Source organism: Ammospiza caudacuta, chromosome 20, assembly GCF_027887145.1.
Source record: "Ammospiza caudacuta isolate bAmmCau1 chromosome 20, bAmmCau1.pri, whole genome shotgun sequence".
In the NCBI taxonomy this organism is placed as follows: Eukaryota; Metazoa; Chordata; class Aves; order Passeriformes; family Passerellidae; genus Ammospiza; species Ammospiza caudacuta.
In genome coordinates this window covers 1559926-1587881 of record NC_080612.1, presented here as the reverse complement: position 1 = coordinate 1587881, position 27956 = coordinate 1559926, and the positions used below count along the sequence as shown (strand labels likewise).

Sequence of the window (27956 nt, the reverse complement as noted above, 5' to 3'; positions counted from 1 at the left end):
GGCCCCGTGGGTGGAGAGAGATGCTGAGGGTGTTTATCCTCCCAGACTTCTGGGGTCCCTGCAGAGCTCCCCAGTCTATGCTGGCACTGGGGATCGCCCTGGCCCATGTCCATGATCTTGGCCTTGGCCTGACTGAACCTCATGAGGCTGCCATGGACCTACTGCTCCAGCCTGTCTAGCTCCCTCTGAGGCCATCCCTTCCCTCCAGCCCATTGATGGCACCACTCAGATCAGTCTCATCCTTTCTATGGGTTCCCAGCCCTACACACCAGGTAGGAAACAGGAGTTTCATCTGCCTCTGGTTTGCAGCATTGTCAGGAGCTGGAAGCAGCAAGGGGGGAGGATGTTGCTTATCCCATCCCACCTCTCTCTTTCCCTTTTGCATTTTTAATCCTGTTGGCATTGTATTGCTGCTTTCTGAGCTTCTGCTTACCTTGTAGCAGCCCCACTGAGCCGTGTTCCAGAGGGCTGTGTGATTGCTGTAACACCAACAAGGATGGATTGAACAGGGAGCTAAAAATACCAAATGATCAATAATGGCACCATGAACCTGGCTTTTTTGTTTGTTTGGTTGGTTTTTGGGGGGGGGGGGGGGTTGGTTTTTTTGTTTGTTTGTTTGTTTGTTTGTTTGTGTTTTTTCAAGAAAATCTCTATATTGACAGCCCAACCAAGCAGCTTCCTGTAAAGGCAGGAGGGATAATGGAGCTTGGCTCCCTGCTGGGCTAGCAGCAGCTTCACCCACACCTCTCTGTCCATGGCCCTGGGAGCCCTTCTGGATCTCCTGCCTGGGGGGATGTGGAAGGACTGCTCTCCTCCCTGCTTTCCATGCTGGTCTAGTCGTGGTGAGCAGCTGGGGGAGCTTGGTGCTGAAATAACCCCTGGCACTCCATGCCAGCACAGCCCTGGGCACAGCCAACGGCCCTGGCCCTGTGCCTGCTTCAGCCTGATCTGCTTTTTCCTCTCACTTTCACATGTCCAGGAAACTAGAGCATTACATGGATTTGAAAATGGCCTTGAGCTTTTTAAGCACTGCTCCCAAGCAGATATTTTTCCTAAATAAGGATTTGCAAAGGTATTTGGGCATTAGCTGGCATGGGGGATTTCCAGAAGTGTTGGAGCAGCCAAAATACCCTTTAAATCTGCCTCCATGCAGTGCAGGGTTGGGGCTGGAAACAGCAGGTTCACCAAGACTGTGACCATTTGGGGACATTTTTTACATCAGCAGTGTCGGCATGAGGGTTTTCCAAAGGTTGTTCATTGATGGATCTCTTTGGAAAATCACAGTGGGCTGAGCCCTGAGGGATCTGGCTGTACTGCAGTATCTGAGTCGAGAGAAACTCATCACATCTCCAGCTCCTGCCAGTACTGTTCCATCCCTGTATCCTGACTAATCCATGATGTGGTGCTGGCAGTATGGAGCATGCCTGGTGCAGGTCTTGGCTCTGTTTTGAAAAGACCTGGAACAGTGCAGGAAAGCAAATCCCTGTTACAGTGTTCTGACATCCCACTCAGAGGGAAAACTCAACTTGCTGTCACCACATTGGTGCAATGGCTTTTTTCCCCACTAAGTCCCACTATCCCAAACACCCCCAGTGCCCAGCATTCACCCCCTGCTCCTAAAATGGAAGCTCCTTGCACAGCCAGTGCTGGTCATCCAGCTCCAAGGACCAGACACCAAACCCAGCCTAACCCAGCCACCACAGGGAGTGCTCCAGGGCTGGAAAGCTGCTGGAAAAAACTGAAACCTGAAAAAAAAAAATCAGACAATAAATAGTTTTCCAAGTGCTTGGTGATTTTCCCAGTGACCCTGCTAGTCTCCCTAGAGCCCTGAAAATGCCAGGATCCTGGAGCTCCCATATCACAACAATGCTTTAGCAGCACTGGGCAGGTGTAAGCCGTGGAGCAGGATTAGTTTATTGTGAGCTGGGGAGGTGGGTTTAAACTGCAGCTACACTGGAAGAAATGGGAAAAAATACCATTCTCTGAGGAAAATGAATTTAGGAGTCTGAATCCAAGGAGTTGGTTGAGCCCTGATTTGGTTCCTTCCCTTGGGGAAGACTTGGGAAATACAGAGAGATCAAGAAGGAGCAACAGATATTATTAGTCATCTAGGAGGGAGGCGGCTGCAGAGGAAGATGGTTTTTAGTGGAGTATTTTTAGACCTGGTAAAATGAACAGAAGGAGAGGAAAAAAGAGGGAAGGAGACCTTTGAGAGGCACGTAAATGCTCCCTGGAGCAGCTTGGCCCAGGCTTCCCACTCTCATCCTGAGCATCAGCTCAGGCAGAGATTTGCTCCAACAGAAATCAGAGCTGTAAAAGCCAAAGCCTTAGGGAGCATTCTGAGGAGCCTCTCTAGGCTGCAATGACAAAAGGCCACACTTGCTGAGACATTTTACCCTAATTCCCATCATTTCAATGAGAGGTGATTGCTGAAATAGAGTTTAAAAAACTGCTTGCAGAGCCTCCAGTAGGTGGGGGAAAATGCTGAATGTCTCTTCTTTTTTCATCCATCATGATCCAGCCACACATCCCATCCTGGAAGCTGGCAGGAGAGTCACAGAGCTGCAGGAGGGTGGAGGGTGCTTCCAGGGTGGGGAAAAGGGACTTTCAGTGAAGCACCCAGGGAGATTCAGCACTGCCAGGGGGAGAGGAAGGACCTGCAGCTCTCCAGATCAGACTGGAGGATGATGAATGAAGGCCCTCAGAGAACAGGGTGGAGCAAGGAGCTGCCTCCCCTGGTTCTTCAGGGAAGCAGCCCTCACTTTGCCTTCCCTCTTCCCTGTGGGAAAGGCTCCTTCCTACCCGGTGGAGGCAGTGCCTGTGATGCCCTGCAGCTGTGCAGCAGCCCCATCAGTGCATCCCTCCTAATTCCCTCCATCCCACCCGGAGAGACTTGTTAGGGCCTCTGCAAGTGGATCCCAAATTGTTCATATAGGATGCAGCCCTGGAGAGATTTGCTGGAGCCTGGGGTGAAGCGTGTGGGTTTGCACATCTGGCTGGGATACTCTGTGTATCCCCTGCTCTTCATGAGAGCACCTGGGAATAACCCAAGAACACCCTGGGGCCAGGAATGCCTCTTCACCCTTGTGTCCTCACAGTGATGCAGTGAACTACAGCAAGGAACTCCCTTGGGAAGAGCATGAAATTCCTTCCACCTCAGTGGATCCCTGAAGTGGGATTTATCCCCATAGGCTGCACCAGCCTTTCTTGAGCCCTGGATTGGTTGGGTGCTGTCATTCCTGCTTGGTGCTTCCAGCTTTCCTGGCTTCTCTGAAACTGGGGTTTCCCTTTGTTCTGAGGACCCCCCCAAAATTGCTTTTAAGTTAATTTCCAGATTTTCTCCTCGAGCTGCCTTGGCTCTGATTTTTGCTCCCTGGCTGAAGCCCCTCCCATGCTGTGAAGCCAGGTGGATTTGGAGCTCTCTGCCATAGCCCAAAGTGCTTCCTGGTGGTATCCAAACTCTGGACTTTGCCAGCTGGAGCAGCTCAGCCGTGAGGAACCACACTGCAGCTGTGGCCTCAAATACTTGGTTGTCCTGGCTCTGCAGGAGGCCCTGGATACCTTCCCCCTGAGCTGAGCACTTTGTTCAGAGGGGAGCTGGTCTGAAAGCTTGATTTGGAAGGTTAATGATGATCAGCTGATTTTAATTTGGAGGATTGAGCAGGAATGCTGGGAGCACAAAGCCTGTGAGTGGGGGGTGGGCAGTCTGGTTGCAACCAGGTTCCAGTGGCATTACAGCATGTCACTAGTAGCTATGAAAAACTGGATGTATCCTACTTATTATTTCAGAGGCTATTTTTCATGCAGGTGGCATTGTAGAGAAAGCCCCATCTATCCTGTGCATGTGGGGGGGACTGGGTTTAGTCTAGATCCTCTTTGGTTTTGGCTGTGCTCTTTGCATACCTGCCTTAAGGTCTCTTCATGCAAATGAGCCATTAATACTTAATGACCAAGTGCTAATTGCAGCACTGTGGCCTCTGGAAGCTGTGGCTTGGCTTCTTGGTGACTTTGGAGATGGTGCCCTGGAAATTCTGGACTGCCCTCCAGCATATCCTGGGGCAGCAGGCAGCAGGGGTCGTGGCACTGAGTTCAGAGCGGTGCTAAACCCAGCTAAGGGGAAATCAATTAATTCCACGATCCGTTTAAGCTGGGGGAACACTATGCTGGGAGGTGGGCTGCTAGTGAGGATCCAAGCTCTCACTTTTCATGTTGAGAACACAGCTGAGAGTCACTCGCTGTGGGGCTTCACTGGGGGAAGGGCACAAAGCCGGGCCCATGATGGCACCTGTGACAGGAGCAGGTACCGCTCACAGGGGCAGGTGCCTGCCCTGATTGCAGAGCACTGATCCAGGCTCGTTCCCAGGCTCAGAGCAGCATCCAGACTCTGCTCCCAAAAGAACTTGGCTGCTGCTTGAAACCATCTGCTCTAGCAAAACACATTTAGTCCAGCAAAAAACCTGTGAGCTGTGTGCTCCGAGACAAGCAGTGTTCCATCCATCTGTCCATCCCAGGGATCTCACACGCCTTTAACAACCACCTGATGAAAACATGACCTGGATTTCACCCTAAAAGCTCCCCCAACACTGGGATGAACTGGGTGGTTGTGGAGCTGGGTGTTGGGAGAGTGCAGGGGTGGCAGGGCTCTGTCTGCTTGGGGATGTGGGATCCTATTATCTCATTAAGAGAGGCCAAACCATCATCCCAGGGTAAGTGGCTGAGCTGTGACTAGACTGCAGTAATCCCGAGGGATTAGTGTGTTGGATTAGTTTTTGGTCGGGCTGGCCCCACAGCAGCACTTTGTTCTTCGGGCCCTGAAGCATCTCCTCCATCGGCAAGCCAAGGGCCCTGGCAGTGCTTTGGGGTTGCTTTTAGGAAATTCACTGAGTGACAGAAGAATGGTTTCGGTTTCTTTTGTGCCTTCCCATCAGAAAATATTCCTTGAGCCAGGGGGGAGCTGGGATAAACCAAAATCCTCCTGCCTGGACGCTTTCCTGTCCCCTGGTGGGGTGGTCATGGTGGTCAACGAGCTGTTCCTGCCTGCCGAGGGACTGACTCTGGCCAGGGGCTTATTACTACGCTGGTTTAATTGCTCTGGTTGTTGGAAACAAGATGCTAGCAGCCAAATAGGCTCTGGAACAAGGGAACTCTGCGGAGCTGCCAGACAGACCCACCGGTGTAGCCTCACCCCCAGGCACAGAGATGGGGCAGGGGATGGAGCAGGACAGGGAATGGATGAGGGGGCAGGCAACGGGGTAGGGAGTCTGACAGGGAGTAAGAGAGGGGTCGGGCAGCGGGGCAGGGGATGGGGCAGGAGGCCAGGGGTGGGGCAGCAGATCTGGCAGTGGGGCAGGGCTTCGGGTGGGGGTCGTGCATCTAGCAGTAGGGCGGCCTCGCCGAGGAGATGCGAAGCTCCCCACCCGCGAGCCCTGTGGCCATCATCCTCTCCTGCGCTCTGCCGCTGCCCCGGGGTGGGCGGGCGGTGCTGCGGGACGCCCCCGAGCGTGCCGCCCCCCGAGCTCTCCTTTGTTATTCCGGCCGAGCGCCGCGGCCGCGCCCCCGCCTCGGCCGTGCCGCCCCTCGCGGGAGCGCGCCCCCGCCCCGCCCGCTCCGCCGCCGCCGCTGCCCGGCAGAAGCTTCGAGCGCCGCCGCCCCGCGGGGCCGCCGCCATGGGCGCCGCCGCCGCGCCGCGCTGAGCCCGCCCCGAGCCCCCGCCATGGAGCTGGGCAAGGTGGTAAGTGCCGGGCCGCGGCCGCCCCCCGGGACCCTCGCGCCCCTCCCGGGCTCATTCCTGGAATCAGGGTTCGCATCCAGGGAAGCTCCTTCCCGGGGAAGTTCTTTACCCTCGGTACCGGCGGTTCCCGGAGGAGCATCACGGGGAGCGGGGATGGTTCGTGTGGCAGCGGGACCCGCCAGCGGGTGTGGGGGACTCGAATCCGTGGGGATGCGGAGTCTCCCGTGCGGCTGCGGCCGGGCTGGGCTCGCTCCCGCACGTCCGTGTGAGGCGTCTTCCCCAGTCCCCGGCTCGGCCAGGCTCAGGCCGTGCCACGAACACCCGCGTCCCCACGAGCGTTCGTGTCCCCACTAGTGTTGGTGTCCCCATGCATGTGTCCCCACGAGCGTTCGTGTCCCCACTAGTGTTGGTGTCCCCATGCATGTGTCCCCACGAGCGTTCGTGTCCCCATACATCTGTGTCCCTGCCAGCACTCCCCATGCATCCACGTTGCCATGGCCCCACGAGCACCTGTGTCCCCACACACCTGTATCTCCATGCATCTGTGTCCCTGTGCCCAGTGTCACAGCTCCTCTGGCCCATGGGGAATGTCCCTCACCCTGGCAGAAGGAATGAAAACAAATTTGGGGCAAGAAGTGGGTTTTTAGGGACTGCTCCTACAGGGAGCATGTTCACCCCTGTGCTGCTCTCCTGGGAAGAGGGATTTGGCTTTTCCCAGTGCTTCAGCATGTCCCTCAGATGCAGCACTGGGTCCGCGTGCTCATGGCTGCTCTTGGCACCCTTGCAAGATCCAGACATCCTGGGGGGATAACAGGAGAGGGATGCCCCATTCTGCTCCTGGGAGCTGCTGCTCACCCAGAAGCATTGCAAGGAACAATTTCCACCAACACTAGATCTGAGCTTAATTTCAGAATATCCTGCTAGGACAATAAGAGCTGCTGTGTTCCTGCTGGGGTGATGCTTCTCAAGAAAGGTGGGTCCTGGGTGGTAGTTGATCATAAAAATGCATATCTGGATGACATCCTTGTATCTGCTACCCAAATCCTTCATCCTCGCTCCTTTATCTCTTCCTGTTCCAAAAAATGCCTAAATATTTGCATCTGCTGGGAAGCAGAAGACTCTGGTCAGCATGACTGGGAATGTTTCAGGAATTTTTGAAGGTGGTGGTAGACCTTCCTGGACTGACCCTGTCAGACATGGCCACACTCCCTCCCCAGACAGAAATGACCACTGCTGGAAGAGATTATCCTTGCATAAAATCCCCTTTTAAAATTAAAAGCCTGGCTATTGGGGCAGCTCATGGGAAAGGCTCTGGCTGCAGCTGAGCCAGCTGGGCACGGATTGACTGCCCTGAGCAGTAATTAAGTGAGAAGAGTAATGAGCAAATGTGCATGTTGTAATGGAGGGATGGGGATCCTGGGGGTCCCCCTGGATTTCTGCCTCTCCTCAGATCCAGCCCCCTGTGATGGGCTCTGGTTGTGCTCTGGAAGTGCCAGGCAGCCTGGGCTCTGAACTTTACAGTGTCAGCTTCCCCAGCTGTTCCCTCTGAGATCTGGATTTTGTAGCCTTGCTTTTTGTCAGCTATTCTCCCCAAAATTTCTTCTTACCATCATTTTCCCCCCTAGGGTTTATCTGTGTAAAAGAAAAGTCCACGTTCCCTTAACTGGATTTTAAAATTCCATGTCCAAGTAATTAAACTACATAAGTTATTTAAGGCTGGAGGAAGCTAGTTGCCCAGCACTCCAGGTGCTGGTTCCTTGTGGTGGGCAGTGATGTGATCACTGTGGTAAACTCTCGTTTCTGGGAGCCAAACTCTCCCTGTGATCATTCCAGCTCTCCCCTGCTGGCATCGAGTGTCTCACTGGGGCTCTTGGGATCCGCCACAGATTAGTTGGCTGGCTGTTCCCTTCTTTCCTTTGCCTCCAAGGTGGAGGAGCTGTGGGATCACACTGTTTCATCCTACCCCATCCCTCCTGATGGTGTGGAACTTGGAATTTTCACTGGAGGCTCTGGAAGAGCCAATGGTGGGTCAAGTGCTTGCACACAGCTCATGGGTGCATCCTCCTGTGGATCCCAACCTCTGCTGCCCTCAGGAGGAACTGGGAGCTGGTGGAGTGGGCTGTCCGGGCACGTTCCAAATGGACATAATGGGCATCCTACAAATTTATTTTGGTTTTGCTGCTGGGATAGCAGCACTACAGCCCTCAAGGCAAAGGCATGCTAGAAGCTGGGCATCAGCTTCATGCCTTGCATGTCTGCTTGTGGTCAGAGACCTCTGAACCTCACACCACCACTGTTTCCTGGCCTAGGTGTTTTTTTCCCAGGCAACCCCACCTGTGCTGGAAGAGCTCCATAACACTCCTTTATCAGGCATTGCTGAGTGCTGGAGGGGCTGGTGGTGTCATTGATCTGAAGTCATCATCCTCCTGGCCTCAGGGGAGAGAGCAGAGCTGGAGGCAGCAATGCCAGAGCAAGGTCTCTGCAAGAAGAGCATTGTGGCGATGCATTGGATTCCAGCGTGGCTCATGGGGTTTGTTGCCATCTTCAGGTGACTCTGTTTTGGGGTGCTCCATGTGCAGACTGTGGGACAAGGTGACCCCAGACACCTGCACTGGTATCACTTGGGGTTCAGGGCTGTCTCTGGATACCTTCATCCTTCTCCTGCTGGCATCTGGGCTGGTGGCATCAGCATCTCCTGGAGAGGGACATCTGGAGCTACCACCACTGGGAGTGACCCCAGTGGATGCGGTGAGGTTTTGGGGTCTCTGTCACTGAAATATGTTGTTGGTTTGAGGAAAAGAGTTGATTTTATGGCATCAGCATTGCAAAATCTGAGGCTTGTGTCATTTTGGGAGCTGTTCTCACCTGGAGGGAGCAGGAGGTAAGGAGAACAGCAGCGTATTCTGGAATATGCTCACACAGCCTGGACAAAGAGCTTCATCCCCAGAGCAGCTCCACGATGTAGCCAGCCAGGAGAGGAGCACTTGCTTTCCACACTCATGGATTCAGCAGCAGATGCAGCCAAATAGCCTGGATTAAGTGGTGGGAAGGTATTTTTCACATCTCCTGACTCCCTGCTCTCGAGAAGCCTATGGGACTGAGTGGAAAGGCAGTTGGAATACTCTGGAAGAGCCTCCAGTGGAAGAAGTATTCCAATACTGTCCAATACATAGAAATAGATCCCTGGGTTTTACATCCCATGTGGCCAGCCAGGCCTGCCAGCATTGCTTTCCTGCCTTCCTGCCTCCCTTTCCCTCCAGCTGCTCTCAGGCACAAAACCAGGCTTGTTTCCTGCTCCTGCTGCTGCTTCAGGCCGCAGGTGCCCAGCACGGGGGGACCGCAGCCACCCCAGCTGTCCCCAGGAGCTCTTGCCAGTCCTCAGTGGAGCATTGTCTACCCCAGGTGTTACCCAGCTGGCTTTTTTCCAGGATTTTGCTGGACAAAACTATTGCTTGGGTGATGTTTAAAGAGATTCACGGAATGACTAAGTTGGAAGAGACCTTCAAGATCATCGAGTCCAACCCAGCCCCAACACCTCAACTAAATCCTGGCACCCAGTGCCACATCCAGGCTTTGTTAAACACAGCCAGGGATGGGGACTCCACCACCTCCCCGGGCAGCCACTCCAGAACTTTATCACTCTTTCTGTGCAAAACTTTTTCCTAATATCCAACTTACATTTCCCTTGGCACAGCTTAAGATGTGCCCTTGGAAGAGCTTGCCTGGCTCTCATGTTCTGTACACCCTCCAGAGCCTGAGCTAAGCTTTGCTTTACTGGGATTTGCATTTTAATTAAGCCTATGGATTTTTCTTCCAGGCTTGTTGTAGTCAGGTCTTCCTGCTCGCTCCCTTCTCTGAAGCTCCTGTGACTGCAGGGCTTGTGAGCAGTTTTCCAGAGGCAGGCTCCATCCCGGCTCTCCATTTATAGAAAGGAATTAAGAAGAAATGAGGGAGCATTACCAAGAGGATTTGCACTGCGACTTACTCAGTTTGTCCAAATAATTTGCAGTAGCTCTGGATTCTTTAATCAACACTCGTTTCCTTCTGGAAATGAAAGAAGCAGGAAGGCGTTGTGCTGCTCCTGAGCCAAGCTTGGCTCTTTGCCTTCAAATGGGAAATTTTGCATTCAGAGGGCAATCTGGGAAGAGCTGGCGGGGAGTGAGGGTGTGTGTGGCAGAGGGAAGTGCGTGTCAGGGCTCAGAAAGCCTCTGTCATCCCGACCCTCTTCCTCCATGGAGTTTTGGGCTTCTGTGTCTGCAGCCTGCAGATACATGCCTGGAGAGGTGACATGAGAGCTGGTCCATGGGTCACCCTCGTGCGGAGCTGTTGATGGCTCTGCCCTGCTGTGGCATCTCTGTGTGAGAAGGTCTGTCCCAGATCAGGGGTTGGGAATTCCTGTGGGACAAAGCTGTGGTGGCCTGTCAAGCCATATGGTGGCCTGTCAGGCAGCAGACCTTCCACAGGTTTCTGGGAATCCCCTTGATGTTGCAGAGGGAGGAAAAGACTATTGGAAAGATGTCATTGCTTGGGGATAGATAGTCCCAGACTGCTCCTCTCCCAAATGGCCTATGCCTTTCCATGCTCACGTCGGTGGGCTTTCCTCACCCTGCTCTAGTGACGCTTGGAAAGCTAACAGTGCTTGCAGCATTCCATTGCAGCCTTCCCAGCCCTTGCAGCACCCATGGAGCCACTCCCCAGCCTGGCAGAGCCCCGTGCACAGCCTTGCCCCACATCCTGCCCCACTGAGCCCAGTCCTGGCCCTGTGGCTCCTCAGGGCTGACCAGATGACAGTGTCACACTCACACATCTCCGTCTGCAATAGACCCCTCTGCACTCTCCTCCTGCTTCCTGCCTGGCCCGTTGCACAGGAGGAAACTCCAGGGTTTCCTGTCCCAGCAGCAGGGTGAGGTGTGGGGCTGCCCCATGTCCTCTGCCCTGTTCACAAAACTGGAGCAGGGCTGGCCGTGCTGCCCAAATGTGTCCTGCTGGGTCAGAAGTCACCTCCATAGGTTGGAAGCTCATAATTAAATTAAAATTCCATCAGCAGCAGGTGTGGGATGGTGGTGGGGAGCGGCATCTCTGAGTCAGGATGAAAGACCCTCTGTGGGGAAGGGGTCTGGGCTTGCTGTCCAGGCAGCCCTGAATTTCCCTCTGCTCTGACCCAATTTTACAGCCAGATCACCCTCCCTGACCCCACTTGTCCCCCAGAGGTGACAATTCTAGCCTTGGTCTCCCGCTACTGCTCTGTGCTCCCCCAGTTTGCTGATGTGGGCGCTGCCAGAGATGCTGATTATGGCAATTTGGGCAGACCCCAGGTGGCTCTGGGGATGGGACCCCCGCCCTGCACTCCTGGGGATGCAGTGTGAAAGTGGGCTGTCCACAACTACACCCAGAAAGTGAAACGCAGCTTTTCCTCGGAAACCTTTCTGCCTTCCAGATGGATGTGTGTGCTTCAAATGGAGTTGAGGAACTTGGGGATGGAAGCTCCAGCTGGTCCCTGCCTGGAACCGGGGGCTGCCAGCCCCCATCACCTCCCACTGTGTCCTCTCACTCTTGGAGGTCACTGGGGCTTCCTTAGTTAGAAAAAAGTGTCCTTTCTTTGGACAAAAGCTGACACGAAAGAGCAGTTCAACTGGGAGCTCCATTTCTAGCTTTTCCAGGGATGCAGCAAAGCTTCCCTCCAGAGACCACCCCTGTTCTGGTCGTTCAAGGACAGTAGGAGCAGCTTTGGGAAAGTGGGGCCTGCATCCCACTTCTGGCTATGAGCTTCTGCTCCCCAGCTCTGGCTTTGCATTTGGCTTGTTCCTTGTGGGCCAGGACTCCATTCTGAGGTGGAATGTGCATTTATCCTGGCACTTGTCGCTGTGCCGGCTGGTTCATCACAGCTGTCCTGACAGTCTTGGAGGTTTTGGGGCTGAAGACTGGGATTTTGAATGAGGACAAGCTGCCCCTGGAGCTGGGTCCATGACACATGTCCCAGATGGATGTTGGGATGCAGGCATCCTGCTCTAGGCCTCTAGGACATGGTCATCCAGACTGGCATTTTTTTAATGCTGAATTTAATTTTATGGCTTTCCTGACAAGAATTTGGGTCCCCTGACACCTGCATCTTGCTGGTGACCTCCTCTGTCACCTCCATGGTCCTTACTGGTCACCTCCACAGTCACCACCCAGAGCCAGTAGGGATAGGGCTGCAAACCCCACAGAGCAGTGACATCCCTGCAGTTTCTGACACAGTTTCAGCTGAGGGGGTGCTTGGCTCTGGGCTGGGGTGCAGGGCTGGGTTGCAGCTGTGGGTGGGGTCTCGTCTCTCTCAGGCTGTCATCATTCCTGCTCCAGCTGGCACATGCTTTGGTGGCAGAGGGACTTTCTGGGGGATTTGGGCTGTATTCCACCACATTTCGGGCTCCTGTGGGCCCCTCCAGCCCTGCTCAGCACAGACTCACTGGAGTCCATATAGATGAAGCCACGTGGGGCCACCAGGAGAGGACCAGGAAGCAGGGTTGCAGCAATGATTGTAGTGAGAAAGGCACTGAAATGAATCTCACAACTTTAATTGGTTTATATCAGTAATGAGCTGCTTCTGGCAGTGCTGAGCCAGGCGGTTCCTTCCTTTGGCAGCGGGATGTTCATTGGAGCAAGTGCCAAGGAAGCACTTGGTGATGTTGGAGCCTGGGGAGAGGATGAACCTGAGCTGGCATCTTTGTGTCCCCATGAAGGATCAGAAATGGGGTAGAGTGAGAAATCCTGCCTGGAAAATTGTTCCAGTTGCTGCCACTGCATTCCATAGGATAAATGGTGGCTGGCTGTGCCAAGGCTCCTCAGCGTGGACTCCCCAAGGTCCTCAACACCTGCATGGCAAGTGCTGCCTGTGGGTTTCACTCCTGTCCCTCTAATCCATGGAGTAGCCTGGACCTTTGCCAGGCAGCCCTGGCAGTGGTCTTGCCATCCTACTGCCCAATTTTTTGTGCCCCCCCAAATTGTCCTCCCCATTGAGCACCCCAGAAGTGGGGTAGGAGCTGCCAGCTGCTGCCCACGATCCAAAGGCAGGGGAGGAATTTGTCCTCTCTCTGCCTGTCTCACCACTTTGAGGGCAGCAGAGGGTTCTTTGTGGGCACTGCTTTAATTGCTTCATTATTATCCTGAGTAAATGAGTCCTGGCAGCAGCTGAACCTGGTGGATGCCAACTGCATCCCAGAAAGGCATCTGGGAAAGGTCAGCATCCATCTGGCACAAGCAGGGATTGGGGACCTGGATGGAACCCAGCCACTGCAGAACTGGAGGGTCTCAGTGAGCAAAGGGGGGACCATGAGGGAGCCTCAACCTTTTCCTTCTCACCCCCCCATCACTTCTCTCTTGCAGACCGTCAGCATCAATAAGGCCATTAATGCACAGGAAGTGGCTGTCAAGGAGAAACATGCCAGGAATATCCTTCTCAAAGCTGGCCATGGGACTGTGGGAGTGAGGCTGGGGCTGCCTGGAAAAGGGGCAGCATCAAGAGGGTGTGTGGGGAGAGGTGCCCAGGGCACTGGGAGGCTGAGGGCTATTAACAACATTGGATATTTTTCCAGCATGGCACGGGATCCCTGCTACTGCTGTCACAGCCTTTGAATGTTGGTAGGTCCCAGGCTGGTGCTCCCAGCACTGCCGTCCCAGGAGGAGGCAGGAGGGGAAGGTGCCCACAGTAGGCTGCCACCAAAAGTGGATCCCCAGCTGGGAAGGCTCAGCAGAGGCACAGCCCCAGCCTTGCACATGCCATGGTGCTCCCAGAGCAGGGCTGGTGGCAGGAAGAGGGTGGCTTGTGCCGCTTTGGGGACAGCGAATGCCTGTCATCATTAGCTCCCTGTGGTGGCCTGGCCACTCTGGCTGCAGCTGTCTTTGGGTGGCCATTCTCCATCAGCAAAGGGCAGAGGAGTGCTTCCTTGACCACCGGCACCGTGCATCCTGGGCACGCACCACGAGAAGGGAGCGCAGACCTTCTGGTCAGTGGTGAACCGGCTGCCGCTGTCCGGCAACGCCGTGCTCTGCTGGAAGTTCTGCCATGTCTTCCACAAGCTCCTCCGGGATGGACATTCCAATGTGAGTGCCCACAGCTCAGCCTGGGGCCAAATCCTTTCCCCTGCAGGGCTGCACCGGCTGATGGGAGGTGCTGGAGGGTCAGGGTCCGTCTGGGGGGTCTGTCCTGGGGTGGGGACTGGAGTCCTCCCAGAGGGTCATTGGGCTCCCAGGGGTCAGTCCTGAGCAGGGCTGGAGCTGGAGCCCTCCTGGAGGGTTGATGCCCTCCTGTGGGTAAATCCTATGGGTACATCAGTGCTGGAGCTCTCCCAAAGGGTCAGTGCCCTCCTGCAGGTCAGTCCTGGGTGCCAGAGCCCTCCCTGACCAAAACCCAGAGTGCCTCAAACCCCAGTGCCATCTGCAGTGCCAGTGCCAGAGGAAGCTGCTCAGCACCTGCAATGGCGTGTGCGCAGGAGCCGTCAGCAAGGATCCTCCTTGGGGAGCTGGAGGCACCCGGGGCTGGTGGCAGCAGTAAAGGGTTGGGAATGCATCAAGACCTCCCATTTATCACCCAGTTCCTGGTTCCAAGGATGGAACACTGTGTCCTGGTGCTCTGCCTACTGACTGTCACCATCATTCCCCCAGGTCCTGAAAGACTCTGTGCGATACAAGAATGAGCTGAGTGACATGAGCAGGATGTGGGTAGGTGACCAAACCTGCCAACCATGGCGGGGAGACCCTGGCAGTGCTGTGGCCAGGCTGGGAGGGTGTGGGCTTGGGGGATTCCCTCTCCCAGGAAGCAGAGCACAGCCATGGCTGACCTGTGGCTGTTATCACCTACCTGGGCTGGGTTTCAGTTGCATTCTGTGTTCCCTTCCACCAAAATCAAATGCCTCCTTCCTGTTTTATGGCAAAACCCAATAAAAACTCAGCTCTGACAGTGAAATGAAGCATTGAAACATGCAGAGAAGGTGATGAGAAGGTCTGACCAAATCCCTTCAGTTCAGCCAGTCTGGATCCAGGTGATAGTGAGGAGGGTTTGGCTGTGGTTTTGGGGAGATAAGGGAGGGGTCAGTTATTCTGCAGCAGAAGGCTTTTTCACAGCCTGCCCTAGATCTCAGCAGCTTTTTGGGGTTCCCACAGGGCCACCTGAGCGAGGGCTACGGTCAGCTCTGCAGCATCTACCTCAAACTTCTGAGAACCAAGATGGAATTTCACATCAAGGTAAGCCTCCCTGTCCCTGTCCCCAAGGCTGTAGCAAGGGGTGGGCACTGGGGTGACAGCAAGGTACCAGCATTGATATCCTGCTGCCTCCATGAAATATTCCCAAATCTGCCAGTGGCCATCAAAAATGGCCCAAGGACCAATGCTTCAGGGGTGGCAGGATTCCTGGTGGCCCAGGGCTCCTTGGGCTGGGCTGGGAGTTGGTGGATTACAAGTAGTAGGAGACACACACAACTCCATTCTTTCTCAGCTATCCTAGATGGAAAGCTGCTGGAAAGAGGTGTTTTCTGTGCCCATCACCCTGCTTTGGAAGTGTGATGTGACCTTCCCCAAAAGGCCAGGGCAGGTACCCCCTGGGGCAGATATCACTCCATCCTGTCCAGTTCTCTGCTGGCAGCCCTATCTGCTCCCTGCTAGGCAGGTTTCTCAGCCCAGGGAGAATCAGCTTTTCTTGCTGGGAAGAGAACAGATGCTGTGGGTTAGGGATGCTGTGGTCACCCAGGGTTCAGAGACCCTGTGCTACCTCCCTTTTCCCCCACATCTCTCCCCGGGCTCATCCACGAGCTGACTTTGAGGCTGCAGGATCACAGCCCTGGTGCTCCCAGAGCTGTGGCCAGACCAGGAGATTTTCTGGAACCCTTTCATGACTCTGTTTTCCCCACAGAATCCCCGATTCCCTGGAAACCTGCAGATGTCTGACCGGCAGCTTGATGAGGCTGGGGAGAATGATGTCAATAACTTGTGAGTGCAGGGCAGGGCAAGGTCTGGGAGGGAGTGGGTGCAGGTGGGTGGCACGATCTGCCCAACCCCACCAGCAGCATGACCAAGCAGGGACAGGACCCTTCCTCATGGGTGTCCTTGGAGACAGTCCCCAACCATCCTCAACCCTGTTTCCTAGTTTTCAGCTGACGGTGGAGATGTTTGACTACCTGGAGTGTGAGCTGAACCTCTTCCAGACAGGTAAAGGCCTCCATTACTCTGAGACATGGTGGAGTGAGAGATCTGCTGGAGTCCAGCCCCTTGGTGGAGCTGATCCGAGCTGGATGAGGCTCTGACCGGGGATGGTGGCTGAGGCCATCACAGCTCAGCTCTTCTATGGGCACTTCACCTGAATTATGGTTAAAGGAAAAGTGGAAGGTGCTGCACCTGGGTCAGGGCAACCCCTGGTATCAATCCAGGCTGAAGGATGGAGGGATGGAGAGCAGCCCTGCTGGGAAAGACGTGGAGGTGCTGGAGGATGAGGAGTTCAACATGCCCCAGCCATGTGTGCTCTAAAACCCCCCACGCCCTGGGCTGATCCCCCAGCATGGGCAGCAGGTGAGGGGGCGATTCTGCCCCTCTGCCCCACTTAAGTAACATCCCACCTGCAGAGCTGCCTCTAGCCCTGGTGTCCCAGCACAGGAAGGACATGGGGCTACTGGAGCAAGTCCAGAGGAGGCCACTGAGATGCTCTGAGGGCTGGAGCCCTTCTGCTCTGGAGACAGGCTGGGAGAGCTGGGGGTGTCCAGCTGGAGAACAGAAGGGTCCAGGCAGACCTTAGAGCTTCTTCCAGTGCCTAAAGGGGCTCCAAGAGCACTGCAAAGGGACTTCAGACAAGGGATGGAGTGACAGGACAAGGGGGAATGGCTTCCCACTGACAGAGGGCAGGGTTAGGCGGGAAATTGGGAAGAAGTTCTTGGCTGTGAGGATGGCGAGACCCTGGCACAGGTTGTCTGGGGAAGCTATGGCTGCCCTATCCCTGGAAGAGTTCAAGGCCGGGTTGGATAGAGTTTAGAGCACCCTGGTCTAGTGGAAGGTGTTGGAATGAGATGGTCTTCAGCTGCTCCAAGCTGGTTTTGGAGCATCTTCCATCTGGCACACCCAGTACACTCCAGTGGCCAGTGGGACAACAGTGACAGGCAGAGCACAGGCTCACGTGTCAGCTCTGCCCAGGGACATGGCTGGGGCTCAGTCCTGGTTGGAGGCCTATGGTGCCAGGCTGGAGTGTTCCCAGGCCTGGGTGGGAGACCTGGGTGGGAATTTTGCCTCCCACTGAGCTCACAAACTGCAGGGCGGCAGGCTGTGTCCCTAAGGGCCAGCGGGTGTCTTGCTCTGGATGACATCTGTGGATTTGACAGACACAGTGTGGCACCCTGGGGTGCTGCTGCTGCTGGGTCTGATGCTGCACTCCTTCCCTGCAGTGTTCAGCTCTCTGGACATGTCACGCTCAGTGTCAGTGACAGCAGCAGGGCAGTGCCGTCTGGCCCCGCTCATCCAGGTGATCCTGGACTGCAGCCACCTCTATGACTACACTGTCAAGCTGCTCTTCAAGCTCCACTCCTGTGAGTGTCCCCAGCACCACTGCCTTTGACGGGGGGGACACACAGGGAGGCACTGGGTCCACCACTCTGCTCAGCCTGGGCTGTTTGCCACCACCTCTTTCCCCACCTCTTTTGGGGGATGAAGGGAGTCACCATGGCAAAAGCCATATCCTTCAGGATCTGGAATTATGGCAGCCACCAGCCCACACTTCTGTCTGCCCTGAGAAGTGTGGGGTGTGGTCCCCTCCTGCAGCAGGACGCTGTGTGCAGTAGTCGGACCCCCAAGGGAGGGTGGCCATCTCTGGGAAAGAGCTGTCTCCATGTGGCTGTGCTGATGGGTTGTTCCCTGATCCATGAAGACACCCGCTGACATTTGTGCTTTCTGCTTCTTCTAGGTCTGCCAGCAGATACACTGCAGGGCCACCGGGATCGCTTCCTGGAGCAGTTCCGAAAGTAAGTGCCCAGACCCAGAGCATTGGTGCTCTGGGAGTGCTCCCAAGGCACTGAGGTCAAAAATGGGTGAGCAGGGACTTGATGTGGTCTCTGGTACATGATTATTTAGAGTAACCAAAACAAAAACTGGCCACCAAGAGCAGGGAGGGGATGTCATGGTGCCAGGGGAGGTTATCATTGTGCTGAGAGACAGCTTGATTCAAGGTCACAAACTCAAAGAGCAGATAGCAGTGCTGACTATGCTCTGACCACACAGAGACTAACCTTGGGACAGGGATCAACAGTGCCAAGATCCTGACTGGGATGCTCAGGTGACTGGGAGAGATGGGAGCTAGGAGTGGTGTGGCTGGCCACTGTCCCTCCTCCCCAAAACTGGAGGGAGGTACCCTGCTTCTGGGGAGGGTGCTCCTGCAAGAACTGAAGGTGAGGGTGTTGGCTCCAGGCAAGAAGCCCCCTTGCTCCTGATAACTTCGAGTAGGTAGGAAGTAGTTTAGGTTGGAAGGCACTTTTGAAGGTCATCAGGTACTACCCCCTGCCATGGGCAGGGACACATTCCACTAGACCAGGTCGCTCAAGTTTCTGGTCTTTCTCCCTGCCCATCAGGCCTGGGATTTATGAGATAAACCTCCAACAGCAGGAGGACTTCCAGGACCTGCCCTGAGTTTGGTGGCAGCGCAAATCACATTCCCTTCTAGAGCACTGCAGTGGCTGGGTGACCCCCCCAGAGGCAGGCAAGAGGTTGTCCAGGTTGAACAAGAACCATCTCTAACCATTCCCTGCTCCTTGCAGGCTCAAGGACCTTTTCTACCGCTCCAGCAACCTGCAGTACTTCAAGCGGCTGATTCAGATCCCGCAGCTGCCAGAGGTGAGACCCTGCAGTCCCCATGTTCCCTGTGCCCAGGGGCAGCACTGGCAAAAGGCCCAGAAAAGCCTATTGCTGCCTTTCCCAGCTTCTTAGGTCTGGTGGCAGTGTGGGACTCCTGGGCCTTGAGGATTCTTTTATCCCTCACTGGCTGGCATCCAACTGGATGTAGCTGCCCTCTGACTGGAAGCTGGGATCCCCTCTCTCACTGATCCATAGCCCTCGCTGAAATCCAACTCTGCGGGTCCTGCTTCCATCCCTGTGGGTCCTGGTTCCATCCTTATGAGTTCTGATTCTATTCCTGGACATCCTGACTCTATCCCTGTGGGTTCTGGCTCCATTCTCATGGGTCAAGGCATGGCCAGCTCGGCTCCAGGGCAGGATTTTAACCAACTGTGCCTTCAGTCCAGCAGCAGTGCCAGTCTTTCTACCTTAGCCCTGCTCCACTCCCTCCCCAGAACCCTCCCAATTTCCTGCGTGCCTCTGCACTGTCAGAGCACATCAGCCCTGTGGTGGTGATCCCCACCGAGGCATCCTCGCCGGACAGCGAGCCCATCACAGACCTGGTGGAGATGGATGCAGCCTCGCAGGTGAGGATGGTGGGGGCTCTCTGCCTCTGAGCCGGGGGTGTTTCTCTAAATCCATGCAGCGGTGAGGGCTGAGACAGTGGGGATGGCCTTGGGAGCTGGGGAGTGTCACTAGAGAGAGATGGGTTGGTGCTGGGTGACTGTCTGGGTGCTGGATGTCCCATCTGAGTGCTGCTTATCCCATCTGGATGCTGAATGTCCTGTCTGGGTGCTGCTGGGGCTGAACTAGCCTGAATTCTCCCAGTGCTGCTCAGTGGTGTGGTGCCCTCCAGTGAGAAAGGAGAGATTTGTCTTCAAGCATTGCCATGGAGACCTTTAGGTCTTCACCCTCCTCTCCACCAAGGGTTGTCCTCAGGCATTGAGTGGGGATAGGAAGGAGCATGCAGTGACATGGCTTTGGGGATCTTCTCTCTCCAGCAGTTAAGTGGGGATGGACCACAGATGGCCCATGTTCATCAAGTTTGTCACATTCGGTGTCCTGGAAGCAGGGGGAGCCAGCCCCGGTGTCCAGGCAGCTCATAGGCTGGCTTGGCAGTGACACTGGGGACATAGAGGGACAAGGACTCCCGCATGGTAGTGGGGTCACTCTAGGTCTGTCCTGCTTTTCCCACAGAGTCTGTTTGACAACAAGTTTGATGACATCTTTGGCAGCTCCTTCAGCTGTGACCCCTTCAACTTTAACAGCCAGAACGGGATGAACAAGGATGACAAGTAAGCAATCCTGGCGATGCTGCAGAATGGCCAAGATGGTACCAGGAGCTCTCTGTCTGGGATGGCATCGCAGCCATGGTGACACAGGGGACACCTCCCCTCCCAGGCTGTGTCCCCGAGGCACTGAGAGTGTATCCCATGTCTCTCCTTCCTAGGGACCGGCTAATTGAGCAGCTTTATGGGGAGATCACAGCCCTGAAGGAGGAGCTGGAGAACTTCAAGGCTGAGGTGCGTGAATAAGACTGACCAGATCTCTGTCCTGCCCTCTTCCCAGTGGCTTCCCCTGTACAGGGGGTCCCCAGGTGTGCCAGGGGGCTGCATCCCTGTCGGGGGGGTGGGCTCAGGCCCACTGCCTAGCATCCTTGTGCTTTGCCCAGTTGCACTTGGGGGCCGGCAGGGTGATACCCATGGGGGGGGCTGCTGGCCAGCACTGGTGGGCATTGGATGGTACCAGTGGGCATTGAATAGTCCTGGCAAGCACTGAACAGCACCATCAGCCCCCACCTGTCCCCGCAGAGCGCACGGGGTGCAGTGCAGCTGCGTGGCCGTGCCAGCGAGTTGGAGGCTGAGCTGGCTGAGCAGCAGCACCTGAAGCAGCAGGCACAGGACGAGAGTGAGTTCCTGCGTGCAGAGCTGGAGGAGCTGAAGAAGCAGCGGGAGGACACAGAGAAGGCTCAGCGGAGCCTGACAGAAATTGAGAGTGAGCAGGGAGTGCCAGCACTGGTGTGAGGTGGGGCTGAGCCCCGGGCAAGGGGGGTCTCAGGTGCTCAGCTCTGTGTCCCTGTGTGCATGGCAGGACGGGCACAGGCCAACGAGCAGCGGTACAGCAAACTGAAGGAGAAGTACAGCGAGCTGGTGCAGAACCACGCTGACCTGCTGCGCAAGGTGGGCTCCCCAAACCGCCCCCCAGCACCCCCTCTCCCAGCCGTGCCCTCTGATACCGGCGGCTGCTCGGCTCATTCTCTGCTGTTGCCAGAATGCGGAGGTGACCAAGCAGATTACAGTGGCCAGGCAGGCCCAGGGGGATGTGGAGCGGGAGAAGAAGGAGCTGGAGGACTCCTTCCAGCGAGTGAGCGAGCAGGCACAGAGGAAGGTGAGTAGGGATGGTGGGGGACACACCAGGAATGAGCAGGGGCTCCCCATGAGGCACCAGTGCCGCCAACCTCTCCCCTTGCTGCAGTCTCAAGAGCAGGCAGAGGTGCTGGAGACACTGAAGCGAGAGCTGGCAGCCAGCAGACAAGAGTTGCAGGTCCTCCAGGGTACGCTGGAGTCCAGCACACAGGTGAGAGCACCCTTCTGGGCTGGGTAGCTAGGCCTTTACCATTTGAGAGGTGATACCCACCACTGGCTTGAAAACTAGCTCCCTGTCATCATCTTTGCCACATCTGAGCAGGTTTGATGTCACATAGGGGAGTTTCACGCTCCGGAGTGTGGTAGTATGTGGAGTAATGGGCTCCAGCAGCAGGGATCATGGAATAAAAATGCCTGGAAGAACAGGGTCAGTCAGCAGCTCTGTCTCTGCTGTAAGCCCAGGTAGCAGTGTAGCATCACACTGCAAGATGTGCCAGAGGGTAACCCATGCCCACAGAGCTGTGGAAGACAGCAGGGGTGCCTGGGCTTTTTGTAGGAGGCAGAAGCTGGCAGGAAATTGCAGTCACCCAACTATGAGGTGGGCAGACTCGGCAGCAGGATGGAGATGGGGCAGAGGCAGCACCCTGCATCCACTCCTCCATCAGGATGGTGACAATTGTGATAAAAATGCATTTTCACTGATAAAAGTGAAAAAGCTTCCCAGGAGCCTCGGTTTTCACCAGATAAGATCATCAGTGCTGCTCAGTGTAGGGAGCTGTGCTTGTGCAGGCCATGGTGCACCCAGCAGGGACAGTTGGGGTGGCCCAAGCCTGGATGAAGAATGGGTCCCCAAACTGGAGGGTTCATCCTCAGCACAGCCCCAACTGCTGTTTCATGCCCCACCAGGCAGGAGCAGAGCAGAACACTCGGATTGCCAGCCTGGAGCAGGATAGGGACAGGCTGAGCCAAGCAGCAGAGCAGCACAGGGACAAGATGGCAGCTCTGCAGGCTGAGCTGCAGCAGCTGCGGGACACGCTCACCCACGAGCAGGAGAGCAGCAGGACAGAGCTGGAGATGCTGCAGACCCAGCTGAGAGACAAGGTACCACAAGGGTCCTGCCAATCCCTTCTGGGCAGACCAGAGGGGTTTGGGTGGGCCAGGTGCAGGGAGTGCCCGGTGGCCCAGCAAGGGCTCTGAGCTCGGCTCTGGCCCAGCAGGAGAGCACAGAGCGGGCGCTGCAGCAGCGCCTGGCCGAGGAGCGGCTGTCCCTGCTGCAGAGCACCGCGCGCCAGGCCGAGTGCATGGTGCAGGACGCCCTGGCTCGCATGGAGGATCCTGCTCATATCAGCTGCACCGGCTCAGCAGGTGATGCCCCTGCTGCTCCCAAATCTGGTGTTATCACAGGCTGCCTGCTCCCTGTGGTCCTAGCTGAGCCCTGCCTCCTGTCTGTCTGCAGATTGCCTCCTGTCCCAGACGCTGGCAGCCTCCGAGTGCGCAGAGCGGCTGTGGGACGCACACAGCAAGTACCTTTTGGATGGCGCAGGTGAGAGGTGGCAGCCCCGGGCACTGGGCACGGGGACAGCCCTGCCACACGGGGCGGGTGGCCAGCGCAATGGGGGCTGAGGCCTGTGCCCACTGTCCTGCCGCAGCCGTGGGCTCCCTGCTGCCCCACCTGGCACACTTCGCCCACCTGGTCAGCAACACCCTCCTGCAGGGCAGTGCGACCTCCCATGTGGCCCCTGTGGAGCCTGCTGACCGTGAGTGCTGCCCCAGGCCAGGGGTTGGGGGTGATGACCCCTGAGCAGGGGTCAGAATGGGCAGGGGATCAGGGTGAACATGGTGGGTGGGTAGGGGTCAGGGTGGGCAAGGGCTGGGGTGGGCAGGGGACTCAGTGGGCAGGGACCAAGATGGGCAGGAGATCAGTGTGAGCAGGGGGCTGGGGTGAGCAGATGTCAAGGTGGGAAGGCGCCAGGGCAAAGAGGACACTGGGGTGAGCAGAGGTCAGGGTGTGCAGGGGTCATGGCAGGATGCTGGGATAAGGTGAGCAGGATGCTGGGGCAAGTAGGGTGCTGAAGTGGGCAGAAACCAGGGCAGGCAGAGGCCAGCACAGGCAGGATGCTGTCTAGGGTAGGAACCAGACATCTTCCCCCAACATGTGGCCCCTTCAGCCCCCCATGCTGCCTATGCAGGTCTGCTGGAGCTGTGCAAGCAGTGTGGCAGTGAGACTGTGAGCTACCTCAGCGCCCTGCAAGACCCAGGGAAGGTCGCAAGTGCTGACTGCAACCTGGTGACAGCCTACCTGGGCCAGATCAGCGCCATTGGGGAGGTGGGTGGCCCAGGAGGGCTAGTGGGATGGGATCAGGCCCTGGCAGGCACCGCCAGAGGGACTGTGGTGCTCCTGGATGGTCTCTTTCATCCCATCTTGTCCCCAGGAGCTGCGTCCCAGAGGTCTGGACGTCAAGCAGGAGGAGCTGGGTGACCTAGTGGACAAGGAGATGGCAGCGACGGCCGCGGCCATCGAAGTCGCATCTGCCCGTATTGAGGTGAGGGTCACCACAAGCAGAGAGGTGCCCGCAGGCACGATGCTGGGGGCCTGCTGGGGCTACTGTAGAGGCCAGGGAGACACAGGGAGAGAGGCTGTACTGGGCTCAGTACAGCCTCTCTCCCCTCAACCAGGAGATGCTGAGCAAGGCACGGGCTGGTGACACTGGGGTCCAACTGGAAGTTAATGAGAGGTGAGTGATGATCAGAGCACTGGACGAGCCAGGCAGGCAGGATGGGGACAGATGCTGCAGGCAGGGCCGCTGCTCCACAGAGGGCACTCAGTGACGTTTGTCTCACAGGATTCTGGGCTCCTGCACAGGCCTCATGCAGGCCATCCGTGTCCTGGTCCTGGCCTCCAAGGATCTCCAGAGAGAGATCGTGGAGAGCGGACGGGTGAGCTGGGACAGGGGTGGGGGCAAGGGGGTGCTTGTCCAGCTGGGGGTCATCATGCACTTGTTGGGACATGCTGCTCAAACCGTTGTCCTGCTGGGACTTCCCCACCAGCTGCCAGTAGCTCCTTGCTGACCCCAGGGGCACTCACCCTAGTTATGGTTCCCGGGGTGTCGTGGTGATCCCTGATCTCCCGTCCCACACAGGGGACCCCACAGCCCCCAAGTTCAGTGTGTCCCCACCTCCCACACACAACCTGAATGACACCCTGACCTCCTCCTTTTTCCCCCCCAGAGCAGGGGTTTGGGGGTGATAAGTAACTAATTGTGCCTTTACCAACGGCAGGGTGCAGCATCCCCCAAGGAGTTCTATGCCAAGAATTCACGCTGGACCGAGGGTCTCATCTCTGCTTCCAAGGCAGTGGGCTGGGGTGCCACTGTCATGGTGTAAGTGCCACTGTCACCAGAGCAGGGAGAGGATGGCAGAGTCCTACCATCATCACAGGGAGGGGACACGGGTGGCAGGATGATGCTCCAGCTCCTCTTTGCTGTCCCGCAGTGATGCTGCTGACCTGGTAGTGCAAGGCAAGGGGACATTCGAGGAGCTGATGGTCTGTTCCCGCGAGATCGCGGCCAGCACTGCTCAGCTGGTGGCAGCTTCCAAGGTAGGAGCAAGGCTGCTGCCCTTCCCATGGTTCAGGCTTCTCTTACCTGTAGCTGGGGCACCATGTGGTCACCCCAAATCCTGGGGCTGGTCTGCTCGCCTGGCGGGGTGTGACGCCCTCCTCACCGTCCTGCTAGGTGAAGGCAGACAAAGACAGCGCCAACCTCTGCAAGCTCCAGCAAGCCTCCCGGGGTGTCAACCAGGCCACGGCCAGTGTGGTGGCCTCCACCAAAGCTGGGAGGTCTCAAGTGGAGGAGAAAGGTAAGTGTTGGGCTGCAGGGATCTTAGAGTCATGCAATCACTAAGGTTGGAGAAGCTCTCTAAGACAATTGAGTTTACCTGTTCCCCCACCACTAACCATGTCCCCAAGTGCCACATCTACATGGTTTTTAAATCTCTCCAGGAATTGTGACTCCACTATACCCTGGGCAGCCTCTACCAGTGCTGAACAGCCCTTTTCATGAAGAAATTTTCCTTTTTATCCTCCTCTTGAGACTGTTTTCTCTGGTCCTAGTGCTTGGAGCACAAACCTGCCCCAAAACCTCTCCTCTTGGCACTCACCACTCTTGGTTGGCTGTGCCCCTGTGGTCTCTGCCCATGGCTGCTCATCACACCCTCCCTGCATATCCCATGGTACCAGACCCTGCCAGCAGCATGGGAGCTGCTGGGGAGTCTGACTGGGGGAGCAAAGCTTGAGGGGGGCTGGTGGTGTCTTTCTCCACAGATAGCATGGACTTCTCCAGCATGACACTCACCCAGATAAAGCGTCAGGAGATGGACTCACAGGTAGGGGATTCCCATGTTTTGAGAAACACAGCCGGTCAAGTCTCTCTTGGGCTGCCTGAGGTGGGGCATCAAATTTGCGATCACCATGCCCAGCTGCCCCCAGGTAGCACAAGCAAAGGCAAAGCCCAAAATGTGAAGGCAACAGATGGGTTGCCCAGGAGTCACATGCTCTTCGTCCTCAATCCTTCCCCGATGCTGTTCCCATCGTGACATAGCAGCCCGTGGCCACCCCTGCCGCCAGTGTACTGCCCACAGCACACACCTCTGCCTGGCATGGGGCAGCTCTGGGGAATTCCCCTGCCTGGGATGCCCACACAGATTGTTGTGCCTTCACTTGTCTGCAAAAGCAGTGTCCACCTGAGCTCCATCCCCTCCCCAGGTCCACTCGTCATTGGAACACTCGTGGGATGCGCCTCTGTGGTCTTTGGGCTTGATGTTGGGGGCATAACAGGTGTGAAAGAGTAGTGCTTGGCCCAGCTCTGTGCTGGGGTGGGCATGTCCTGGCCATGTCCCCAGGTGCGGGTGCTGGAGCTGGAGAACCAGCTGCAGAAGGAGCGGCAGAAGCTGGGGGAGCTGCGCAAGAAGCACTACGAGCTGGCTGGCGTGGCGGAGGGCTGGGAGGAGGATGGTGAGTGGTGCCAGCCCTGCTCCTGCTGGGCAGCTGCTCCTGGAAAAGGTGGGGCAGGATGGAGAAGCCCTGCTTGCCATCCATGGCAATGAGAAGGTTTTGCTGCATCCCCCACAAGCCTGGGGATAGTTGGCACACATAGTGGGCAAGTCCTATGGGGTCTCTCCACAGGAAAAACCCCATCATGTGGGATCTACATCATCCTCAGGCAGGGGGTTCAGGTGCTACTAGAGCAGCCTTGTGGTCCCAGAGGGATGGGGCAGAGGGATGCCAGTGGACAGTGCACCCTCTGACCCTGTCTTCCCACTTATAGCTGCAGATTAGCACCAGTGGTAGAAGCAGCCCACAGGGGACACCTGGAACCCTGTGGGGGACACCCCTGGGACCCCACTTGGTGCAGTCTGTTGAGAAGAACCCCAAGGAAGTGGTGCAGAAGCCCCCCCTGAAGCACACATCCCCTGTGTCCCCCCAGGAGCCGCCTCCAGAAGCAGAGCCGAGCCGCCAGCGAGACCCCAGGGCTGGGGCGCGGGCGCGAAGCGCACCTGCATTTATTGGAGTGCTGGGGTGGGGGGAGGTGTCCACGCGGGGGTCTTTAACCCTTTAGTTTTGTTTTTGCACAGATTCTGGGAACTCCTAGAGTCTTCTCTGGCTGAGCGAGAGCGGTCAGGCTTCTCTTGCCTCTAGCTGCTTTTCCAGCCTTAATCCAGCCCCTGGCTCGACATGAATGTCCCTCCGCCCTGGGAATGAGCATGCTGACAGCCCCGGGGGTGCCACCAGGTGGGGGGCAGCCTTTGGGGTGCTGCTGGGCTTGGTGCTAAGTGTGCTCCCCCTCAGCGGGACACTGAGTGCCTTTGGCCACTGCAGGCTGAGAGGTGGTGTTCCCATGGGATACCCTGGCTGGTAACACAGGGTGCTAGGAACAGCTAGGAAAGGGGGCAGCAGGAGGAGGGATGCTGCTATGAGCTCCTGTCCCTCATTCCAGGTCACCAAAAGGCCTCCCAGATCCCCCTGAGCTGGGCTGCTCTGCCCTGACAGTTCACTGTGTTCATGCCAGCAATAAACCCTCCGCAAGGTGCTGGGTGTGGCTTTGGGGCCACCACAGTGCCACCACACAAGCCACTAGTTCCTGGGGACGGGGGGGGTGACTCTAGGGCAGCAGCACAGAAGGTCTGGGGGGAAGCCAGGGTGCCCCAAAACCAGAGCATCCCAAAGCCAGAGTAAGCAGCTCCCTGTCCCTGCTCACTTTGGTGCCATCCTGGTGTCATCGCCACCCTCTTGGGTGCAGGGGGACCAGGGCCAGTGTGGCTGTGGGCAGGGGTGGCCATGGAGCTGGCACCAGCCAGGGAACCTTTGTGCCTTGAGCAGGGGGCTAGGAGGGCAGGGGGCATCAGCCACCTCTGGGCCCCCCAGCTCATCTCGCTGCAGTGGAGACAGTGAGGTCAGACCATGCAGCAATGTCCCCATCCCCCACAGTCCTGCTGGTGCCCCTGCTGGGGCCAGTGTCCCTCCACTCGAGGTGCTGAGGACGGGATTTGGCCTTTCTCCCTTTGGGAAGAGGCTGAGTTGTCACTGTGTGCTTTCCCAGCAAGGCCCCCCGCCAGCACCCAGCTGGCACCTGGAGCAGTGGGACCTGCCACTGCCATGGCCTCAGAGCTGCCACCCCTCCACGCAGCCATCCAGCGTGCAGGGAGCCACTGTTCCTGTGTGCCCCCAGCCCTGCTGCCAGAGCACCTGCTCCGTGTGCCAGAGGGACCTGGGCTTCTGCTGCTTCCCCATCCTCAGCCTGTGCTGGCCCCCCTTGGATGCAATACCAACCATCCCGTTCCTGCAGGACACAGGGAGCCCCAAAACCCTCCCCGCATTTTTGGGGGAGTCTCGCCTGCACGCCCAACTACCTCAGGCCTTGGGGCCCGGGAGCGGCATGGGGGTCACGGTGGCAGTGGGGGCTTGGGGACAGCGGCACTGCTCTCGGCCTAATCAGCTTGTCCCTTTTGTATCTCAGCCAGGCGTG

General features: G+C 56.8%; 1 protein-coding gene across 1 annotated transcript; it reads left to right on the top strand.

Annotated features, from left to right (window-relative positions):
* Positions 1 to 5665: 5665 nt before the first annotated feature.
* Positions 5666 to 27956, top strand: HIP1 (huntingtin interacting protein 1). Its single transcript, XM_058817880.1, has 31 exons — positions 5666 to 5731; positions 13094 to 13157; positions 13668 to 13810; positions 14372 to 14428; positions 14870 to 14950; positions 15615 to 15691; positions 15849 to 15910; positions 17131 to 17271; positions 17646 to 17703; positions 18493 to 18568; positions 19024 to 19155; positions 19766 to 19863; positions 20019 to 20091; positions 20380 to 20563; positions 20660 to 20748; positions 20840 to 20956; positions 21044 to 21145; positions 21841 to 22035; positions 22152 to 22299; positions 22391 to 22477; positions 22584 to 22691; positions 23124 to 23260; positions 23367 to 23477; positions 23611 to 23669; positions 23778 to 23871; positions 24214 to 24314; positions 24427 to 24532; positions 24669 to 24792; positions 25256 to 25317; positions 25834 to 25945; positions 26259 to 27956. The coding sequence occupies exons 1-31, from the start codon at positions 5714 to 5716 to the stop codon at positions 26267 to 26269; spliced, it is 3027 nt and encodes a 1008-aa protein (XP_058673863.1). The 5' UTR covers positions 5666 to 5713; the 3' UTR covers positions 26270 to 27956.